The 20,840-nt window shown below is 33.6% G+C and overlaps 2 protein-coding genes across 13 annotated transcripts in view; both read left to right on the top strand.

The window, feature by feature from the left end:
* The window catches only part of LOC118281882 (uncharacterized), a 173,360-nt gene that overhangs the window by 138,735 nt on the left and 13,785 nt on the right, over positions 1-20,840 (top strand). For 11 of the 12 annotated variants that reach the window (XM_035602658.2, XM_050701701.1, XM_035602676.2 and 8 more), the window contains 4 exons: positions 277-345; positions 15,681-15,838; positions 18,195-18,239; positions 19,061-19,179. In XM_035602658.2, the coding sequence (XP_035458551.1) occupies positions 277-345; positions 15,681-15,838; positions 18,195-18,239; positions 19,061-19,179 (391 nt within the window). The remainder of the gene's footprint in view (positions 1-276; positions 346-15,680; positions 15,839-18,194; positions 18,240-19,060; positions 19,180-20,840) is intronic. The other variant, XM_035602668.2, reaches the window with a different exon arrangement.
* LOC118281949 (uncharacterized) lies at positions 2,816-5,540 on the top strand. The gene is made up of 2 exons (XM_035602796.2): positions 2,816-2,975; positions 3,505-5,540. Exon 2 carries the CDS (start codon positions 3,566-3,568, stop codon positions 4,364-4,366), a length of 801 nt encoding a protein of 266 aa, XP_035458689.2. The 5' UTR covers positions 2,816-2,975; positions 3,505-3,565; the 3' UTR covers positions 4,367-5,540.

Raw genomic sequence — 20,840 nt, 5'->3', positions numbered from 1 at the left:
GCCGTTTTTATTCAGTCTAGCAACGACGCTAGCGTAAAGAGGTTGTAAATAAATCGCGGCATATCTGGCTGAATACAATATAGGAAAAAAAGAAGAAAACAATAATATTCGAAATGTGATTGTCTTTTGTTTAGTAAACTTTTGTAATAACAGAGTGCTGTATTTTTGTTTTTCCTTTATTTTTTATTTATTTTTACGTAAATATCGACATTATTTTGTTTTCGTTTAAGGACATCATTTTATTTTGTTCTAAAATACTTTTGTTTATTACAACAGGAAGATATATCTGTAAAGAAATACGACTACAGAGCAACGCAACTGCATCTAGCCGCAGTTAGAGCTCAGGTAAGTGACAGTTTGTATAATAACACCTACCTACCAATACCTACCTATTTTAATTAAAATTTAGTCATTACATTTATCTATGCATAGATACGAAATGTGTTTGAAAATTGTAAGAAACTTCACAGGATGGACCAAAACAAATCTCCGCAAATTAGCGCAAACTAATCATTATTTTTTCTAAAAAGTTAATTGCAGTAATCGTCGAAAAGTCACTTTTTGTCCATGGGTTCTTTTAACAATTTTGTTTAGTAGGTAAATCAAACTAGGTGCTTACCAACCTATTTACATTTTCGTTTTCAAAAACACCTATGAGCCTATGACAGATGTCGGTAACTACTCACCTAAGTCTTGTCAATTTAAACTTAAGCTAGTTAGGTAGGTACTCATGTACCTAATCTCTAACGTTTGATAACTATTTTTTACGAGTTAAATTTTTAACAAGTTCCTATTCTTGTTTCTCTCTAATTCTACCCATCCCTTGAGAAAATGGAAGAACGAAGACAAAGCGTTGACGTTAAAGTTAATAGACAATATTTTACTTTCTAGGACAACCCTTAAAGAGAACTTGAGCCATTCATAAACTCTAGTTTCTAGTGCGCACGCCTAGCTCTAGGCACATGCGAAAAGACGTTCGCAATTCGAAATCAATAGATTCAAAGTTTTCCCGCGGTTATAAAATAAATTGCACAGAGTATTCATATTTACTGATCATTAAATCATTATTTGCTTAAAAAAATATAAAGTATTTTGAAAATAGAACCCTGTTTAAAGCATATTTTTTTATAAAAAAAAAATGTATTTTTGACGTTTGGATTTTTTTCTTACCTTCGCGCGCGTTAAAATAAAAAACTAATATTCTTCGATTTCGAAAATGATGGATTATTGGTATTGTTTGTTTTGTCTGCATACGTGAGCACTTTGTTAAAGCTTAATGTTTTGTAGACAGCCGCGTTGCCGCATTGCGCACAGCCTCCCACTCAGTCCGAGAGCAGATCTCGCAGACCGTCATAACCTCTCAATTCGCGGCACACAAAGCTTAAGCTTTTAAACAAAATAGCGTGTAAATCGCTAAATAAGACATTAATTGTGACTGTGTTGTATTATAAATCGTTAATCACGGATAATCCTAAACGTAAACTGAAGTTCCGTGCGAAGATGGGGTGGATTTCCATGAAAAATCATATGGTAAGTAAATAAGTGTCCTATTACTTAATGGTACAAGTGATTAATTAAAAAATACAAGGGACCAATGAGTTTTCTATATTCCCTTAGTTTTTATTAGGTAAGGTCATATTTTAAAATGATGCTACGTTCAAACATGTCTTTTGAAAAGATGTGTCGTGCTTCGCTCATCTTTTGAACACTATTGACATTACGTACCCCCGTTCTAAGATGTTTTGTTTAGACATGCATACTGTGAAAGAAAACGTTTAGCCATGTTAATGAAAAATGCGGTAAAATGGAGTGAAAATCTTTATAACAGAACTGATAACAATAGGTAGGTTAGGCACTATTTCATTTATGTACATGTAAAGCAAATAAATACCTAGACTGTCAGTAGGTAAATTACATAGGTATTCTTAAACATTAATACCCAAATATATGTGATTCATTTTTTGTGGGTAACTACTTACACAACATATCTACTTAATTGGATTTTAATTATTTTATTGATTTTATAACCAAAATTGACTAAAATATTTAGGGATATCTATCTCAAAATTACTCTCAAAATCCTAGAAATGAAGTAACCGGCTTTACCGTGACGGGTTCTATTCCCGCACGAAACAACACAAGGCCCTTATGGGTCAGAGTTTGAAGTGTATATTATTAAATGCATCTACGACACAGTAGAAGCACAAAATAATAAGGTTCTTCTGTAGTGTACATAATACTTCAGAAAAAAAACTTAATTACAGGCAGGCAAAGAAAATTATTAAGTATTTAATATTAATTTTTATTTAGTGTAATTATTTACGTATGTAATTATTGATTTAATATTTCATATTATTTAAATATACACATATTACACCTATAAACATTACTTTACTTATTATTCTGTGACATGACTTCCTTACCCTAAATTAGCTACTTAATAAAAATATTTAAAATTAAATAATAATAAAACATTATATTTAAAACTAAATATTTTTATTATATTAATTTAATTACATTTTATTACCTACTAGTACCAATAAATAACGAGACATACCAGTTAGCGCTAATAATGCAACAGCCGCAGTCGCAGTCGGCCCGATCCCGACATTGACAATGTAAAAAATCGGTCGCAAAGTATTAATTTTTTTAGAATACTGTTAATGTTAACCTTAATCTTTTGAATTAAATTAAATATCTATCAATTAAAATCTCGGTTTACCCGATATTGTCAAAACTCTCAGCTTCCAAGATTTTTTCTACTTCCATTCTATTTGTATTTCCGAACGCGCCCGTAATTTTCCCGCGCGCTGATGCTACGCCTCTAGCGGATAATTTTGGAACTGATCTGCGTCATGAACACTCGAAATCGTGCGTGTCGTGTTTGTATTCGTGGATAATATTTATTTATTTTTGAGTTTAGTGACCAACATAGTGAGTGAATTTGTGGTGAATAATAATGAAATTTTATAAAGGTAAGATTTATTCCATAAAATATTATGATTATGTAATAGTAATTGCCTATCAAATGTTAATGATGACGAGACAATATTGTGTGAAAAATGGACTTTAACTACCATTAGTGATAACATAACAATTATAGTTTATGTTTGTACCCTACTCTTCCTAGTTTTTAGTAACAATTTCCCTTAATTTTTAATATTAAATTAATGTAAACGTCGCATAACCTCAAAACATTATTATCTTCTATTTCCTTGCCATTAATAGAAACGGTATGGGGCATAAATCATTACAATTTAAATTAACACGTGTTTATTTTCTCTTAATGCTCAAGGTTATTGACTTTTGTGTTATGATAACAGCTTTATTTACATGATGTTGTTGACAAATGTTTGGGCGGGAAACACTGCCGAAACCTACGCGAAATGTCTAATTACTTAAACTGTTCTACATTTGAAATGAAGTTGGCGTTGACTACGTTATATTTTTATAGTGAAACGTGATACTACCTTATTCATTGATTTTATTTTTGTTTCATTCCAGGTGCTGTAAAAGACTGTTAATCTTGTACTGATACTAAAGAGCTAATCATATCATCAAAACAATGAAATCTGCATCAACTGATAAATCTTCTAAGAAAAATGGCTATGAATCAGAAGATGAGACAGTAAGGTACAAGTTGAACACTAACTTCTTTAACAATAATGCTAAATCACCGAAACTCAAGAAAACTGAAAAAGTTAAAGATGAGGATGATAATATTCGGTACAAATTCCCCACTGTCTTAAATAAACCAAAGCCTGTTGAACAGAAACCTAAACCTAAGCAAAAGATCAAGGTAAACTTCTGGAGCAACAAACAATCGGTAAGCCGTCTTCACAACTCAGAATCAACAAAACAGAAGTCAAACCGAAGACATACAGTAGGAGCTACTGCTGAAGATACATCCATTGCTAAACCAAAGCATTCAGCAGTAAAAGTACGAAAACGAGTATCATTCCTACCTTCCCCTATATTTTCTGAAAACCATGTTCCTATGGTAACAGTGCCAGATGATCTAACTATACAGTTGAATGAGGAAGAAGCTAATGATCTGGCTGAAGACCTGAACCTAGGTTTTTTCAACAGTGGAAGTAGTGATGGCAAGGGAAATCCGTCCCCAAAAAGAAAAGCTAAGAATAATATCACCAACCCCCGTGAGGCTAAACGTAAACGGAGTTTAGAGGATGAACCAAGGATTCAAGGCAATGAAAATGAGCTGGAATTTTTCTCCAAATATGTTGTCCAGAAACTGAGAAGAATGGAAACAAATCAACGTATTTACTCAGAAAATTTAATTAATACTGTCCTTATGTTAGGTCAGCTCGGCAAACTGAACGGTAAATCAAAGATAACAGAATCATAATAATATATGGAGCATTTGTTCATTAGTTCAATGGAGTTAATAGATTAGCATAATATTGTTTGATAATAATTTATCTAAATATCTTTAAATCAAGGACCAGAATATTCTCAAAGACATCAATCATGCATAAGTACATTAAATTTAATTAGTCAATTTAAGTTATGGTGCTTTAAGTTATGCACAATGCATAGACACCCCAAGAATTTAGTATATGAAAGAATTGTTTTAGATTTCTGTTCTTAAGTACAATAAGTTGTTAAAAGTTCAAAAATGTTTATGCAGATGTAATGTTTGAATATTTGTATGTACATTTCGTATTGTATTCAATCAATTACTGTCTCACTTAATAAAGTTGTTAATGTTAACTCATTGTGGCACAATTTATCTTGTATCAACTAATGATAAACTGAATTTGCTTTTTATTTAGCTTATTATACACATAACTATGTATGTTATTGTTACCACTTTGTTTACTTCCCTCCATATTTTTATCTTCGTAAAACTGTTATGCATGTACTATTACTAATATACATATATTACTAATTTAATATAGCCACCACTGAATGAAATATTTAACTATTTCATAGTTCATTTAACTTCTATTCTACATTTCCAAAGCCTAATTACATTAACTATTTAAATTTACCTCAAAGATAATGATGCCTCAATGTACCTACACAATATTGTGTATCATAAGTAGTTTTATGCACTCTACAATTAAATGGTATGAAGATAAACAATTGCTGGTACTCCCAATGAACTGTTTACTCAATGGCTATGTTATCATCTGGTGGTTTACAAAAAATCGTGTTAAGCATAATTTATTAAGAATAAGGTTTATACACTTTTCCTCATAAGTAAATGTTTTATTAGTTAAATATATATCACTATGCCAATTGTGTCTGTGATGACTATAAACGAATGAGTATGTATTGCACAACTTACTATTTAAGTACATAAAGTCGTTAATAGAGTCTTGGCAAATTGTTAGTGTTATTTTGGCAGATTAAATATTTACACATGTATTTATTAATTGTTGTATATTTAAGTAAACTAAAAGAGTTATGTATTATCTTTTTGACTTTAAAAATGTTTGTCTCAATTTGTAAGACTTTCAAGGTGTAATAATTGTCTGCCTTAAAACTACTAATAAAGTATTCATAGTTTAACACAATTGTATTATTTTTTTCATCGATTCTCACACATTTCTATAATATATACACTTATTACATATATGCCTTATGGATAATCACTATCTTCGTGTTTGAATTTACTTCATAACGACCAATAGAAGTTTTACCACAGAAAAATAAGTGTTTTACTATGAAATTAGTACTTAATCTTTTGTATTACCGTTTTATAAAATACTTGTTTATCTACTTACATAACCTATAAAAGTTTTTTAAATTAATTGCTATTATAGGTATTAAGCTCACGTTTATTTCTATTTCTATATATAACGAAAATCAAAAGGGCAGTTTCCAAATACCTGAACTAATTAGTTCAGATTATAGTCTAGCATTATTTGGCTTACAATTAGTCATTATTATGTGGCTTCAGAGACCGTTAATGCTTTACAGTATAACCTCGCGGTGAGAGGGAGAATATTTATCTAGGACTCCTATCAAACCAGAACCATCCACTTCGCATTAACTTTTGAAAGCGATAAGTGATCCTAATTGAACTCATAACTCAATGGCAAATTAGAACCGCAACGCGTAGGTCTAGCTAGATTTGAAAACAAGCTCATCCCCTTATATCTACCTAACAACCGCCGTTTCTGTTTCTAAATATGTGGGTCGTGGTGCTCTAGGTGTGTTTAATGCTTTTTTTATCAGGCTTGTCCAGAATTCTGTATCTCGACCACGTCTGGTCACCAATTTATCAGCTAAATGGACCGATTGGGTATTAAAGTAATCGGGTTCTTACTTTTTTGTACCTATATCTCAGTATAATTTACGTTAGCCTTATGGTAATTTTCACCAATCACACTTAACCTTAACTAAAAATCACTTAGCGTGCTGTATCACGCTTAAGTAACCCCTTCTGGTACTGTTAATTGTATCACTAGCTAGATTTGAGTACATCCCCTTGTACTTTCGGTATACTCTTGTTATGGCTAATCGACCGCGTCTAGTCACCAATTTATCAGCCAAATGGATGGATTGGGTAGTGAAATCTTAGATTGGGCATACCTTTAAATTAGGAGAGGTTAGTGAAAACGGGTATTAAGGTAGGTAGGTAATGGTAATGAAATCATAGTCTTGATAGCCCGGAGATTAAGGCCTGCCTCTCAAGTTGGTGATATGAGTGCGAAGGTTCGAAAATCAGTTCAGTGCCACGAATAGGTAATGAATTACCTACTCTTTCCACAAAGATACAGCAGACTGTCTTATATGAGTCGGATGGACAAAGCGTGTATTCTTTTCTCGCTTCTCTAAAAATTCTTAATTCTTTGTATTTAGCGCAGTGGCTGCACGGTTGGTACACTAGCTGGACAACCATTTACTGCGCCACGTGTCGCGGGTTCGATTCCAACGCGGAACAACGTTGTGTACTAATGCACAAATTGTTGTTCCAGGTCTGGGTCTGGTTAAATAATTATAGAGGCTAATGAGGTCGTCCCAATTCGCAATACCCAACATCGATATTTTTGCCAATTTTATTGATTTTGTAACAGTACCTTTGTCTTCAAGTGATTAACCTTACATATATTGCTAATTTGCTACGAATCGAATAACTACACACCTTTTGTATACATATGCACCTTCCTATGTAAGTAGGTAGGTACCTACTTAGTTGTTGTTTTCAGTCGCCTTACATTTATATTCTGCATAAATGAAAGCATTATTAGGCGTTATTTCATCTAGTTATAGCTGTAGACATCTTAGGATTGCGTGTTGTTTGCAAACGGTTGCCCGGTAACGTCGGATCGCCGCCACGCTACATCCGGCGCCCAGCCCACAGTCACTCCGCGCCCGCCCTAACTAGCGGGCGCCGTCTCGCACTCGCGATAACTCACTTACATTTTTTTTCTACCATATTCTCAGAAATTATATTTATGTTTCTTAAATAATTTTATGAAACATATTGAACCTACATTTCAAAATATATTCATTCAATATCAATAAACCTTCGGCAACAACTTTTAAAACTTTTGAAATAACTTCTTGATTTCTTAGAATTTTGTGTATCTACTGATTTTTGATTGTGGTACTGAAATTTTCCTTACGTAACAAATTATATACCAAATCTCATTTTAGACAAAACTTGATACTGAACAGACGTGTATAAATTTAAGAAACGAAACTTCCATTTAATTAAATAAAAATATAACAATGGATATAATCCATAGATTACACTATTTAGTGTTATCTCAAAAATCTGATCTGATGACGATGGACCGTGAACAACGGATGCGTGTGAGAAGACAGTCCAGCCTCCCTGAATACAGCAAAGCTAGCAGGACCAGACAGCGGTTGGAACAAGTCTATTTTAATGATGTGAGTGTACGCAACCTTAGATGTCCTTAGATCGCATTAAAACTTTGCTCTGGTTTAACATACATTCTGTCACTGTCACAGTATAAGTGTAAGACAAACAAGGGTACAAGACTTACCGATCAGCCTTCCACCTGTAAACCTGTGTCCAAGTACATTTCACGGTAAATACCTACCTATCCTAAGTGAATCCATCTTCGTAGCCTTAAGCGTGTTGTTGCTAGGCCCTTCTTTATTGAGTCCTGATAAACAGTCCGTACAAAATAAACAAGTTCTTTTTTGTTATTTCAAAGTTCAATGTTTTCGTTCAGGCTCGAAGTGTTATCAGCTTCATTGATCCAAGTAATTTAACGATCAGCACACCTGCTTGGTTCTTGAAGGGCAATAGACGTCAGCAGGTCAACCTACTCCATCTGCGTAATTTTTATAGATATAAATTTCTGCTTTATGACTTGGTTGTAAAGTACAAAATCTATTGAAATAATTTACTGATTTGGATAAATTGATGTGCAGTGAGACTTGTTAAACCAAGGTTTTTTTGTCATTTACAGAACTTAATAAGACGAATTTTTTGGTCCATGCGAATAAGGCAACGGACTCTCCACTTTTTTACATTGCCTAACTACTAATGAATATGGAAAACTTAGAGGTGTGTCTACAACACGCTGTCTGTCAACCTCTCCCGGGGAAAATAGGCATAATTTTATTATACCTGTGTTCAATGATAATAAGGTTATGTAAAACAGTAATGTCAACGCACAGATAGGTAATACGAATAAGTAGGTTGTTGGTAAACATCTAGACACCTACCTTGTGCTCTTTGTACCTAAGTTTGTAGATAGTCTTCCATTTTTTTTTCTTATTTGTAATGTCAATGAAAAAATTTAGCATTACATTGAGTTTGTAATTTCTGTCGTAGTCGAAATGAAATCTTCTTCATCGTGCGGTCCTACCTACAACAGATTTCTGCGGATTTTCCACATAAACAATACAAGATGGAATAAGTTGCCAAAGTTCGTTGGCTTTTCATTCCTTTCCTATCTAAATTACCTTTCGTTTATCTTATTTCATTTGATTGTGCGGACGAGATTAAACACCCTTATTTTATTTTCAAACCTAGCAAATTGCTACAAGTATTTGATAATAATACAAAACCATCTAAGTGACTTGATGTTGTTTTTGTGTTCGCCAAAAACGTCTCCACCGACGTGAATCGTTTCATATCTATAGAGTGGTGTCTACCTCCCGACTCGTTGTTTTGCTGTCCAACAGGTTTCATCCCAAGTATGAAGGTCATTTTTGTGAACGGTAGCCACGGCCTTTTATCTATCAATCTAAAATATTCAGCAATCTCCTCGTTCCCACATTTTGAAATATTTTTCCAGCTTTCAAAAGTGATATTATTAGGTATGTTGTTTATCATTATTGATAAGCTTACACCTGTATTGTCTACCACGGGTTGTAGATACCTGCCTACTGTATCTATATGTGTAGAAAGTAAGTACCTATTGTTCATGGAATTTGATATTTGACTTTCTATTGTTTATGTAAGAACGCTACTTAATGTTTCGATAGACAATTACACATGTGTAATCTGTCTGAGTCTAGTCTAAGTAGGTAGTATAAGTGTAAGTATTTATATCTTATGTAGCATATTTCAAGTGGTTTCCAATATTCTTATTAAGTAGGTAGGTACTACTTACCTTTTCGTAGAAGTAAAAACAAAGTTATTGATATTATATTACCTTTACATAATATGTAAACATCTAATTCATTTCGCGGAACGTGAATTAAGCAGGTAGGTACATCTGTTAAGATTCTTGTCTCTAAAACAACAAACAACCAGCAGAAGACGCTCATTGTAAAATAGTAAGGTAAAGGAGTAGGTAGATTCTGGAGAAGTCTTGAATATAAAGAAGATATAAAGGGTATGGTAGATAAGTCGCTTCACGTCATCGTCCATCCGCCGCGATAAGGCGCTTTATAGTCCCGGCCTTTATTTGAACTTGACACGATTCTTCTCTATCTTGATGCACTTAAACATTCTGAGATATAAACGAGCTTGCTTGTTGTTTACTCACTTATATCAAAACTGAGACATAGGTACATAAGTCAACCGAACATCCGTACCTACCTAATCAATTAATGTAAAAAAAAAACAATACACTGAAGGGCCCACATTGCCCACAACTTCATATACCCATTACTATTCAGTAGGTAGGCAACATTTCCTCCCAAAAGCCTCACAATGTCGTCATACAGACTCCCAAGACACCGGGCACGTAACAAAATAAATTTCTATTTGGAAAGACTATTTATTATTTTGATAACTCCCAACGAATAAACAAAATCATCTGCCGTATAAATATGATATGTCTTCTATCTTAGACTTTTTTTTAAGTTACTGTTGCTGGTTTGAGTATGCTATAAAACTAGTTAACTATAGTAGGACACACGCAGATTGAATATTAGAAAAAAAACTTCTCTTTGTACTTTCGTGCCTTGTAGGAACCTAAGTTTCATGTTTTTCGGACCGTCCTACATAAAACTTTCATAATTCCATTTGGTTCGGAAGTCGAGGCTAGTAACAATAACGCTGATGTTGCGACCACAGCAAAACCAATACGGCAGCTTAACAAAAATCACTAACCTATCTAAAAAATAGTAGGTCACGCAATAGTTTTTGGGCAGTGAACGCACGACATCGTGTTCGCGTCGCATGACTAATAATGTGCTGCTTTTAATGTTTCAAAGTCAAAGGGCTAATGTTCTTTACGCGACTTAGGTAAGAATCGATTGAAATACTCAGATAGGTGAACAGTGAGAACCTTTAATTACCTAATTCTTTCGCAGTAAACATACCTACCAGGATTCGGCAACCGTATTTACTTAAATTATCATTTTATTTAGAACTCCAATGAACTTCTCTTTTAGTTCATAATCTATTCATGAATGAATATTCTATCATTCGACTCCTACAAGTTGTTTTTACAATATTCATTCGCCTTTGTCAAAACTTCAAAACATTTATTTCAAATTGGACCATTTATGTAAGAAGGGACTAGTACCTACCAATAGATAAGTGGATAAACACATAAATGTCTGAAAGTTTACCATTCGTAATTCAGGTCAACCTTTTAGGAAATAGTGGGAACAAGTAGGTACATAGATAAAGATTTATCTTAAACAAAATACTGTAAGTTTTCAAACTCACTAATATAGGTATAATCACCAGTGTTTGCATAGAACATAAATTAACTAAGTACGAAACTTAGATACTTACATAATATTATGATAATGATTAGGTACACCAACCCTCATAGCTTATATTTAGTTTTGCTGAGGTCTATACTTATTAAAACCAATTAATAATGACCTACCTTACTATTAATTATAAAATCTTGGCAACTTACAATATTTTTATAAGAATGACAAACGCGATTTAGGTTAATTAACTTACTTAAGTGACCATATATGCACTTCCTATAAACGATTACCTATATTAATTCTTCAAAATACATCTTTAAAAGCTCATACATATAAATGGAAAAGGTATTTCGTAAAGGAAATACACAGTAATTTATTCTATTGTCTTAGATGTATAACTACGGTACCTAATACATAATATTAAAGTCTGGGACGGACCGACGACGTGCAAATTTAAGCGAAAAATTTAAAATTTACCCTTAAAAAGTTGAGAAAGGCTTGAGGAATGAAAGGCATGTAAATGACTTAATTTGCATCACATAGTGCGCGGATAAGGTTAAACCACCTATCCCCAACGCGTAAACCTATAACTGATACAAAAGAAATGGCAAATTAAGAAAGTGTCTGATATATCATGGAAAACTGGATGGAACTCTACGCAACAAAAATACATGAAGCAATGAAGTTATCTTCCTCATACACCCACAAGGTTTCTTTTTCTCATGAAAGATAATGTGCAAGTCTCTAGATAGTCGGTAGGTAAGAAATATGATCATTGACTTTTGATTAAATTGCGCTCTTGTCTACCTACTAGCCTACTTTAGCCCACTAGGGAAGTCTCCTAAGTGGGTATATACTTTCATGATAAGTACACTCCGATAAATGAAATTTATTCTTTTCATACTTTTTAAAAAATAATATGAAATGACAGTAACCAATTAAAACACCTATTTTTGACAGTACATAAAAACGTACCTACGTGATCTAGGTATCTTTATTTTGCCCTACTGCGCGGCTTGTTCATTTGAGTTGACTATACGGTAAAAAATCTCTATATTTTTTATATAAAGAAAAGTCTGAAACGAGAAAGCTACAAAAACGTTTCAAAATAAAAGAAAGAAAATCTTTTGAATACCAGGTCGGCTGTTTTTTTAGCTCCACCATCATTAGGCAAACGAAACCCTTATGAAATCCGTCGCTATATTATGTATGTAAGTACCAACATTGTACGGGTACTTATTATGTCTGCCTATTCCGGTGTCAAGCACCTTGTAGGTAGGTAGATACCTACTCGACCTTTCAATGAAGACATATGATTTCATATTCCCATCCGAAAGGGAAAAATTACCAAGATATCAGAATTGTAAATGAATATAAAATGCTTTTATGAAGACAATGAATCCATTGCTTCTATTAGACGCTTTTAGCTCTAGGTCTGCGTGACAATAACAATTACTGAGAAATGTTAGTATCTACCAACGAACGCATTAACATAGATTAGAATATTCCGATCTGAATATACCCCTTATATTTAGTAGGTCGCCATGAAAAAGATAATTTGCCTTAGAAACTACTAACAAGACACCGTTTACTAGTGTACCTAATGGAAAGCTTGACTTTACTTGTTAGCTTTGGATTTAACTAATATAAAAAGTATTTAATCGGATTCATCATCATTAGAGAACCATAAAAAAGTTTAATCCTCAGATTAACTTCGGATACCTACCTAATTAGTCTATAATCTCTTTCGATAAAAAGGATTCCCTAATAAATGTAAAAAATAAACATTTTTCTTAGTAATTTCGCCTAACAACAGTTTGTAAGCAGCAACAGTTATGATTTAATAATCATCTTCAGCACGTCAACATGCTATCGATTACATGAATAAGTGATTTATATACCGATACAAACCAAAATATAAGTATATACGTAACACGATCATTAACTAGTTAGGCTAAACACACAACATTTTTGTTTTAACAAATCTTTAGAAAATAAGGATTGTTTGTATACCTTAAACAAGTTAATAGAGTCGATTTTTGTTTACTGTCTACAAAACAGGAAAAATTAAGAAAAATATCTATGTATGTAGGTAACTAGGTACCTAGGGCGGCACTATTTTTTACGTGACAGTTTTCCGAAATCGTTATGAATGAATATATTAGGTCCCTTATTGCTGAATTCTCTGATCTTTATCGTTGACCCGATTTCGCGATAGATCGCAAATTGACGGTAAAGTAAGATGTTTGTTGAGTTATCTTGATACAGTCTTTAGCGGCATTGATATAATTAATGGTAAATAGACTTTGTCTCGTTATTTCATTTAAAATAGGTATCGTTCCTACGTTGCCGGGATCGTAATATTTTCATTATTTGATTTACCCTTAATGATCAATTGTTAAAAGCTTACTATGATAAATATACACGCCTTGAGGGAATACATAGTAGCATCTTTTTAAGGTAATTTCAAGGACGAAAGCTTGCTTCAATTGAGTACTTACTGCTTAGTAGCATATGTTTCGGAGTTGGTCAAAATTATATTGCTAATGTCACCTGCGGCTCGGGTGGAACAGGGAGTGCAGGAAAGGAAGTTATACAAAACTATTAGGCACGTAACAATTTTTAAACTAGCATGCCTTGCTAGCCAATGTAAACTGCTTACAAGCATGCTCGTGTTGAGCATATATACCCAATAAAATGTTTTTAGCATGCTATTTTACAGCATGTGTACCGGTACAATTCCGTTTTGAAATAGATTTAACTGACTTGAAAATATAGCCACATAAATCCATGTTGTATCTCAAGACCTGTCAAATGCTTTTAAAGAAAACCATTTTTACCAGCAAGATGTGCATAAGGAAGTCAATAAATAACAATTTTTGACAATAGAATCCCACAAAAACATTTCATGTTAAATGTTGCCAAGACGAGACCATATAGCTCGCACTGTCAAAAAGTAATCAGATCCCGTGTAGAGCCAAGTTTCTAATACATATTAAACCTTGGACGTAACTGGCGAGTCGGCCGCACGGACTTTTTGCTATTCGTCATATGGGCTTGAGCTTAAAAATCTATTCAATCTTCTAAACTCTTTCCGTGCGGCCAACTCGCCAGTTACGTCCAAGGTTTAATATGTATTAGAAACTTGGCTCTACACGGGATCTAATTACTTTTTGACAGTGCGAGCTATATGGTCTCGTCTTGGCAACATTTAACATGAAATGTTTTTGTGGGATTTCATTTCTTTTTGTAGGTTGCTTATGATAGAAAGATAAAATGAGCGACAAATACAAGTATTTTTTGTCGCTCATTTTTTCTTTCTTTTTTTGGGGTATATTTCTTGTGCATCTGAGATGCCTTTTTTTATAGCCCATTCTCTATCTTTGCCTTTATTTTTCGTTGGCTTACTATTTACAATATGCGATAGTTCAGGGTGATACTTGGATCTTAGACGATTATATTCTTATGTACTTGTGTATAATTTTCAGATCTCAAGCAGGAAATAGGGAATTAAGTTTCCCTATTTCAGATTTTTACCCCTCCGCGGCCGCATTCAGACCTCTAGCGTCAAAAGTTGCGGAAGTCTCGAACAAACTTTCACCCCCTAGTTTAAGGGGTTGGGGGTAAAAGTTCCAAGTTTTAGGATTTTTTTGTTGTTTGGGTACTAATACTAGCTTACATACCAAATTTCAGTTTTCTAGGACTTCAGGAAGTACCTTAAGAATTTTGTTGATCATCAGTGAGTGAGTGAGTGACGAAATCGGGGTATTTTAGATATCAATAAAATCTAAAGTATAAGAGCTATGCAATTGAAACTTTAGAGGTTTATTAAGTCTACCACTGACATTATATCCTGAAAATTTTGTTTATCTGGTATAACCCAAACTCAAGTTATGAAGGTTCAAAAATACGACGAAGCGCTTCGAGAAAAGGTAGGTAGTGCCCTTGCGCTTGCGCTTCGCTTGGCTCGTCTTGGCGGGGGCACTACCGTGCCCCCAGATAGCTGAAAATGGTTGCCAAGCCTTGACTGCTGCAGGCTGAATCTTGGCAAACAATCGCACAAATACGTAACCTCGAAATTACAAAATGAATATAAAATCTGTAAACCTTTTTACATTGTCAATGTAGAATGAAAATAGTACTTAAAAGGATTCCTAAGTCACAATATAATAACTAATACATATTAGTAAGGTTTCTATCAATCTCTTAAATCCTTATTTAATCTAAGAAAAAATATATGTCCTTACATGATTGACAAAGTAATGACAACGTCCTCGTAATATTCAAACACATTTCGTACCTATCATTATCAAAGGATCTTTATGTAATTTACCTCTATCCATAACAGACATTATTTTTACATAACCCAACATTGGCTTCTTGAACGATACCTTGAAAAAGGCACTTAACGCCGCGGGAACTTGACAGGTATTGTATAATATAACTGGGTAAACAATGTCGGGTAAAAACAACGACATAAGATATTGTTTTCATAATATTATAAGAGTTTGAGTACAGCGATCTGTAGCTAGGGATTTCTTCGTAATTTCGTAGGAATTCCTAAATCTTTAGTGTTTTCTCAACGAGGATATTTTCTTTATAAACAGAGGGAGCTGTTTGCGGCGAAGGCAGATAGCGGAGCTGCGGCAGTCGACCGAAAGTTGTCATCATCATCGGCTGGAAGCATGAAGAATAAGTGGTTAAAGGCTTTCCGAAGCCTGAAGCCGCCCAGCGCTCCCCCACCCCATGCTGCGCCACCAGACAAGTAAGTCCAACAGTTTAACCTAAAATATAAACATTAAGAAAATTAAATACAAATGTTCATAATTAAAAGCATGGAAATTTAATAAAAGTAACGGGTTACAATTTTGCCGTTCTATGTCATAATAATTTATTCAAAATGGATGTTGAAACTAATCTTAAATACTGTAAATTAAATACAATGCAATGGAGGCACACCTAAATCCAAAACAGCTTTTGCAATCACTGCACACTCATTAGAAAAAAAACACAAGGTTAAAACTGAAGAACAGTGTAGATACATTATTTGACGTAAATGCACTAGAAAATACTAAGAATCCTGCCAATGCTACGCTTAAGAGGAAATTACGTCGCGAAGCAATAGTAAGGTCAGGAAATAACAGTTGTAAAGACTGTGTACACGTGTTTCATGTTCATAATTAATTTATACAGGAAGTTAGACTCTCAACTAATTGAGAAAGAACAAATTTTAACAGTAAAGAATAATAATCAAGTATCTTCATATAAGGTAACTTAACACTAAAAGTAACTCGGCAAAGCTGAAATTTGAAATCTTCATCGACCTGAGTTGTTAACCCAATCCATTGTTTTATTCACTGGGGAAAATTCCATTCAAACAGTGTCATGTACGCCGAAATTGAACCAGCCCGATTTAAATCTACATGGTACAACGCTGTCCTCCTTTCATGCGTCATCACGAACATGCAGTTGCAAAATCTAGGAAAGATTCTCGACCCTGTCACGTTTGTCATAGAAATCAGATTACAATTATTGATCACTTGCATTATGTAAGAGCCTTATGTCTCCCTGCAAACAAGATTACTAACGCAAGTATCCGCTTTACAATGTAAGGCTTCTAAATGTGCTTAACAAAGTTAATTATTATTTGAAAGAGCTAATAAAAACGCAAAATTACGTCGGCATCTGTGACTCAATCTATAATCGTGTGTGGTTGAGTAATATCTTTATATATATAATTCTTCTGTAAGTGTGTATGTCACTAAACTTCTCTTAAACGACTGGACTAATTTTGATGAAATTTTATGTGTGTGTTCAAGGGGATCTGAGAATGGTTTAGATTCACAATTTTGTCCGCTGGACAATATTTTTTTTATTAATTTTTAATTTATTAGTAGTTGTTGATTTTGGAATGTTTTACATTGGATCCGACAAATTTTCAAATGAAAGACAGGACAACGTCTGTCGGGTCCGCTAGTATATATATATTTTTTTTAAATGATCAAATACTTAACTGGGTTCCAAAATTATTAATTTAATTTTTAAATTTTTTTAACAATATTCCCACAGCACTATTGATCCGCTTAACTTAACAATAAAAATATAAACAAAAAATATTAGGCAAAGCATTTGTTCTCAGACTTGGAATAATAAAAAGAATACTCGAAGATATTCAAAATTTTATAATATTAATAACAAAGTAAGTAAACAAACGATAGCAACCTCGTAAATAAACATAAACAAGATAATTCAAGCGTAACACTGAATCTTCAACGAGGGCGTTGAGTTTGGAAGAAAATCCAGTGCGGGCGATATTTCAAGCGCTCTATACAAATAATGAAACTCAAGATAACGAGATGCACACAATAGTCACAGAGCTACGAACTAGTCTGTTGACACAATACATAAGGAGCGCCACTTTCAGCAATTCTCTATTTTCGTGTTCACCTATTTGAATTTACGCCGTGAACCGGAAAAGGCGACAGCGTTAGGACCTAATGACTACATGCCTGTACTCACAAATGTATTTTCGTACTATCTATTCAGAGACATTTATTTTTATGTCTATATTCGTTAATGCTGTAAATTGCTGAAATTAAAGAATATGCTTCAATTTTGGGTTTAGTATTTGGATTAAATCCCCAAGTTTGGCAACCAGAAATTAAGTACCGTATTCAAAATTATTACGGTTATTAGTTACGAATTTTCAATATTCGTCTTAAGAAATATATTTTCCTATATCGACAACTTATATTATATGAATATGAAATGTTCTAGTCTCACATCCATTTTGAAATTGTTTAAAAAAATGTATCATGCCTCGTGTCTAGTGCCAGCAAATGCGTTCAGTGTAAGTCATTTAATTAAAACAAAACTAAAAAGACAAAACTCATATAAACACAACAGCACTGTAATTATTAAATCACTTACACTTACTAACGGTAATCTGTGATGATACTAAAATTCATTTAATAACAATAAACATCAGAAACGATTGTTTACATCATTTGTCCGTTATCAAATGCATCACTATCACACAGATTTCTGCACTAATTGTATTTGATCACGTTTAATTCATGTTTTGTTCATCTTGATGTTTCTCTCTTTTTGCATCGATAAAGAAAAAATCAAATGTACCACGCGGTGTCGACGGTAATGGCAATGAGGTAACTGTGCCCCGTAGGTGTGAGCCTATGTATGTACATGTTTCATTTTGTCCAGATGTTGGAACTATCGCTCATCCTTTGACACGTAGAAAATATCCTAAATAGCATGTTGATATTATTTCTGCTTGTACACAAACAAATACTTATGTTAGCGACAGTAAATTTTCACCAGCTTTTAGATAAAAACAAACACTTCCGCCAGGTCTCTGATACGCTTGGAATCCTTCAGTCCTTTCAGCTTTGAATTGAGTTCGCAATAAAAATGAATATCAGTGTGCTTGCTTTGTTTCAGTCTGATTAAATGTTAATTGATACAATTCATTGTGTAATTTTGTGTAAAAGATAGTTCGTGTTTAAAGCAATCCTCAAGGCGAAGGAAAGTCATTACCGAACAGTTCATTAGTAGTTGTGCCGGTGTCGGCGAGGGACTGATTACCGACTACCTCGTAGACTGATTCACGAACTGTCTCCCCTTGACCTTGGACGTCACCGATCGATATCCATGACGTACAAAAATTATAATATGACAGCCCACATACAGAATTAATAAATTTCATTGTACTGGTCTTGTTGGAGGCTAAATTTCATTGAAAATTTATTACACCTAAATAAAAGATAAGACTGAAAACCCTTCCATTTTATTTACAAACAATTGGTAAATTAGTAAGGTCCTTATGTAAATGTATTACAATAAGTAAGCATGTAGAAAGCTAGAAAAACTGTATTAGAATTTAACACTGAACCTTCAGCTAACTTGGTGCAATCTCTGAAATGGACTAAAGAATTCGAACATTAGTGTGCAAATGTGAACTGTTTTCTAGGAGGAATGGAGCGGCAAGAGACGCAATGCGCGCCGGCGGAGATTCCGAGGCACATAACTTTCAAGAATACACCTACAAGAAAATCACGCCTTGCGATGTTTGCTCACAAGTGCTACGAGGTAAGACCAAATTTTATAAAAACTTTTACATATATTTCAACATAAGTAACATTTTTGCAGCAACGTACCTATAACATAGTTACATTTTATTCCAAAAAGACGATTCCCTGTTCATTAGCAAATGGGACTGCCAATTAATATTACATTGTTGAAATAATCACACTAATTAAACCGAGGCATATTGTTGACAGTAAATGGTTGTAAGTATTCTCTGGGTAGTTAAAATGACACGCCCAAACGGTATTATGAATTATTAAATTTATGCCTACGAGCAAATAAATGTACAGGCGGCCTAATATTTGAAGCCACTGGTCTGTGAGACCAATGTCATATTGCAAATTGTTTTTATTGGATTTATAAATTGGAAAGCAAACTGTATCGAACGTGAACCCAATTACGAGAAAGCAAAGCCATTAGTGAGGGTACACGTGATAAGCCATTGCAGCTTTAGCAGAGAGTTAAATTAAACATGAATACCGACACCGGCTCTTATATGACCTAAATAATTAAAATATACGTTAACCTAAATCTCCATTGGATATTCACTAAAGGATCTGTTTAATTCTCATACAAAACAAAACAATAACTTCTTCATGTTTACAGTTACTGCCTCAATACAGTAGAATCTATGAATAAAGGGTTTATTATCTAGACACACAACCCATGTGCCAGACACAGATGGTGTGTCTGGAATCGGAATGTCTTTACAAATTATTTAGTACATTAGTATAAGTATTAAAACCGAACCAAGTAACATACCTATCTTATTAACTATTTACGACAACTGAGTTAATTACAGAAATCACATTAACCCTGCTTTTATGTAGTAGCATAATGTGTCCTATTGTCTTGACAGACTAAAAACAATATGAGCATTCTGTAGCCGTTTTGAAATGAACAAAAATAACTCGAACCACGTGCAGTAATTGCCAACGGAGGGTTGTGACATTTATTTGTCTAACGGTCGTTTTCATTACAACGTGACTTAGGTAACGTTGAAGGTTTTGATTTAGAAATTATACCTGTTTGTGTTATGTGATTAGAAAATTGTTGGTTATTAAACTTAATGACTGCCTACACCATTGTGGTAGAGTAAATATTAGACTATTTTTCAAATGAAAATACATACCTTTAGGTAATTATAGGTACTACCTAGTTTCTTATACTATTTCGTATAGTTGTAATAAAATATATTATGATAGTGAAGTAGTAACTAAACATTAGATTGTAGAAGTAATGACGAAAAAATCTTGAACAATCGATATTATATTCAACGGGTCTCGTCCTTGAATACTTCTGTCTTCCATTTCGGAATGCGTCAAACTTGTCATTGTTTTTACTTTATTATTGTGCTTTACGAGCTTATGATTGCGAAGCAAATTGCTTCAATTTTCAATCTCATGACATTGAATATTAAATCAGTAGGTATATGACTAAGCAGGTTCAGCGAAACTATTCCGCCGTACCATGACTCAATTGGAAGGGTACAAGAATGAGAATGTGATTTAGGATAGTTATTTTACCTCTGATTGCTGTTTCGCGTGGTTCGTTTTGACTTCGTCGTGGTTAATAAATTAATTATTCTTCTATAAATAACGCGAGGTTTTCTTACAATAGTTACCATAGTTATAAACATATGTTACTAAGAGGAGATAAGTAAG

This window comes from Spodoptera frugiperda, chromosome 20 (genome assembly GCF_023101765.2).
Source record: "Spodoptera frugiperda isolate SF20-4 chromosome 20, AGI-APGP_CSIRO_Sfru_2.0, whole genome shotgun sequence".
NCBI lineage: Eukaryota > Metazoa > Arthropoda > Insecta > Lepidoptera > Noctuidae > Spodoptera > Spodoptera frugiperda.
The sequence above is the reverse complement of the archived record's forward strand: the minus strand, read 5'-3'. Positions and strand labels throughout refer to the sequence as shown.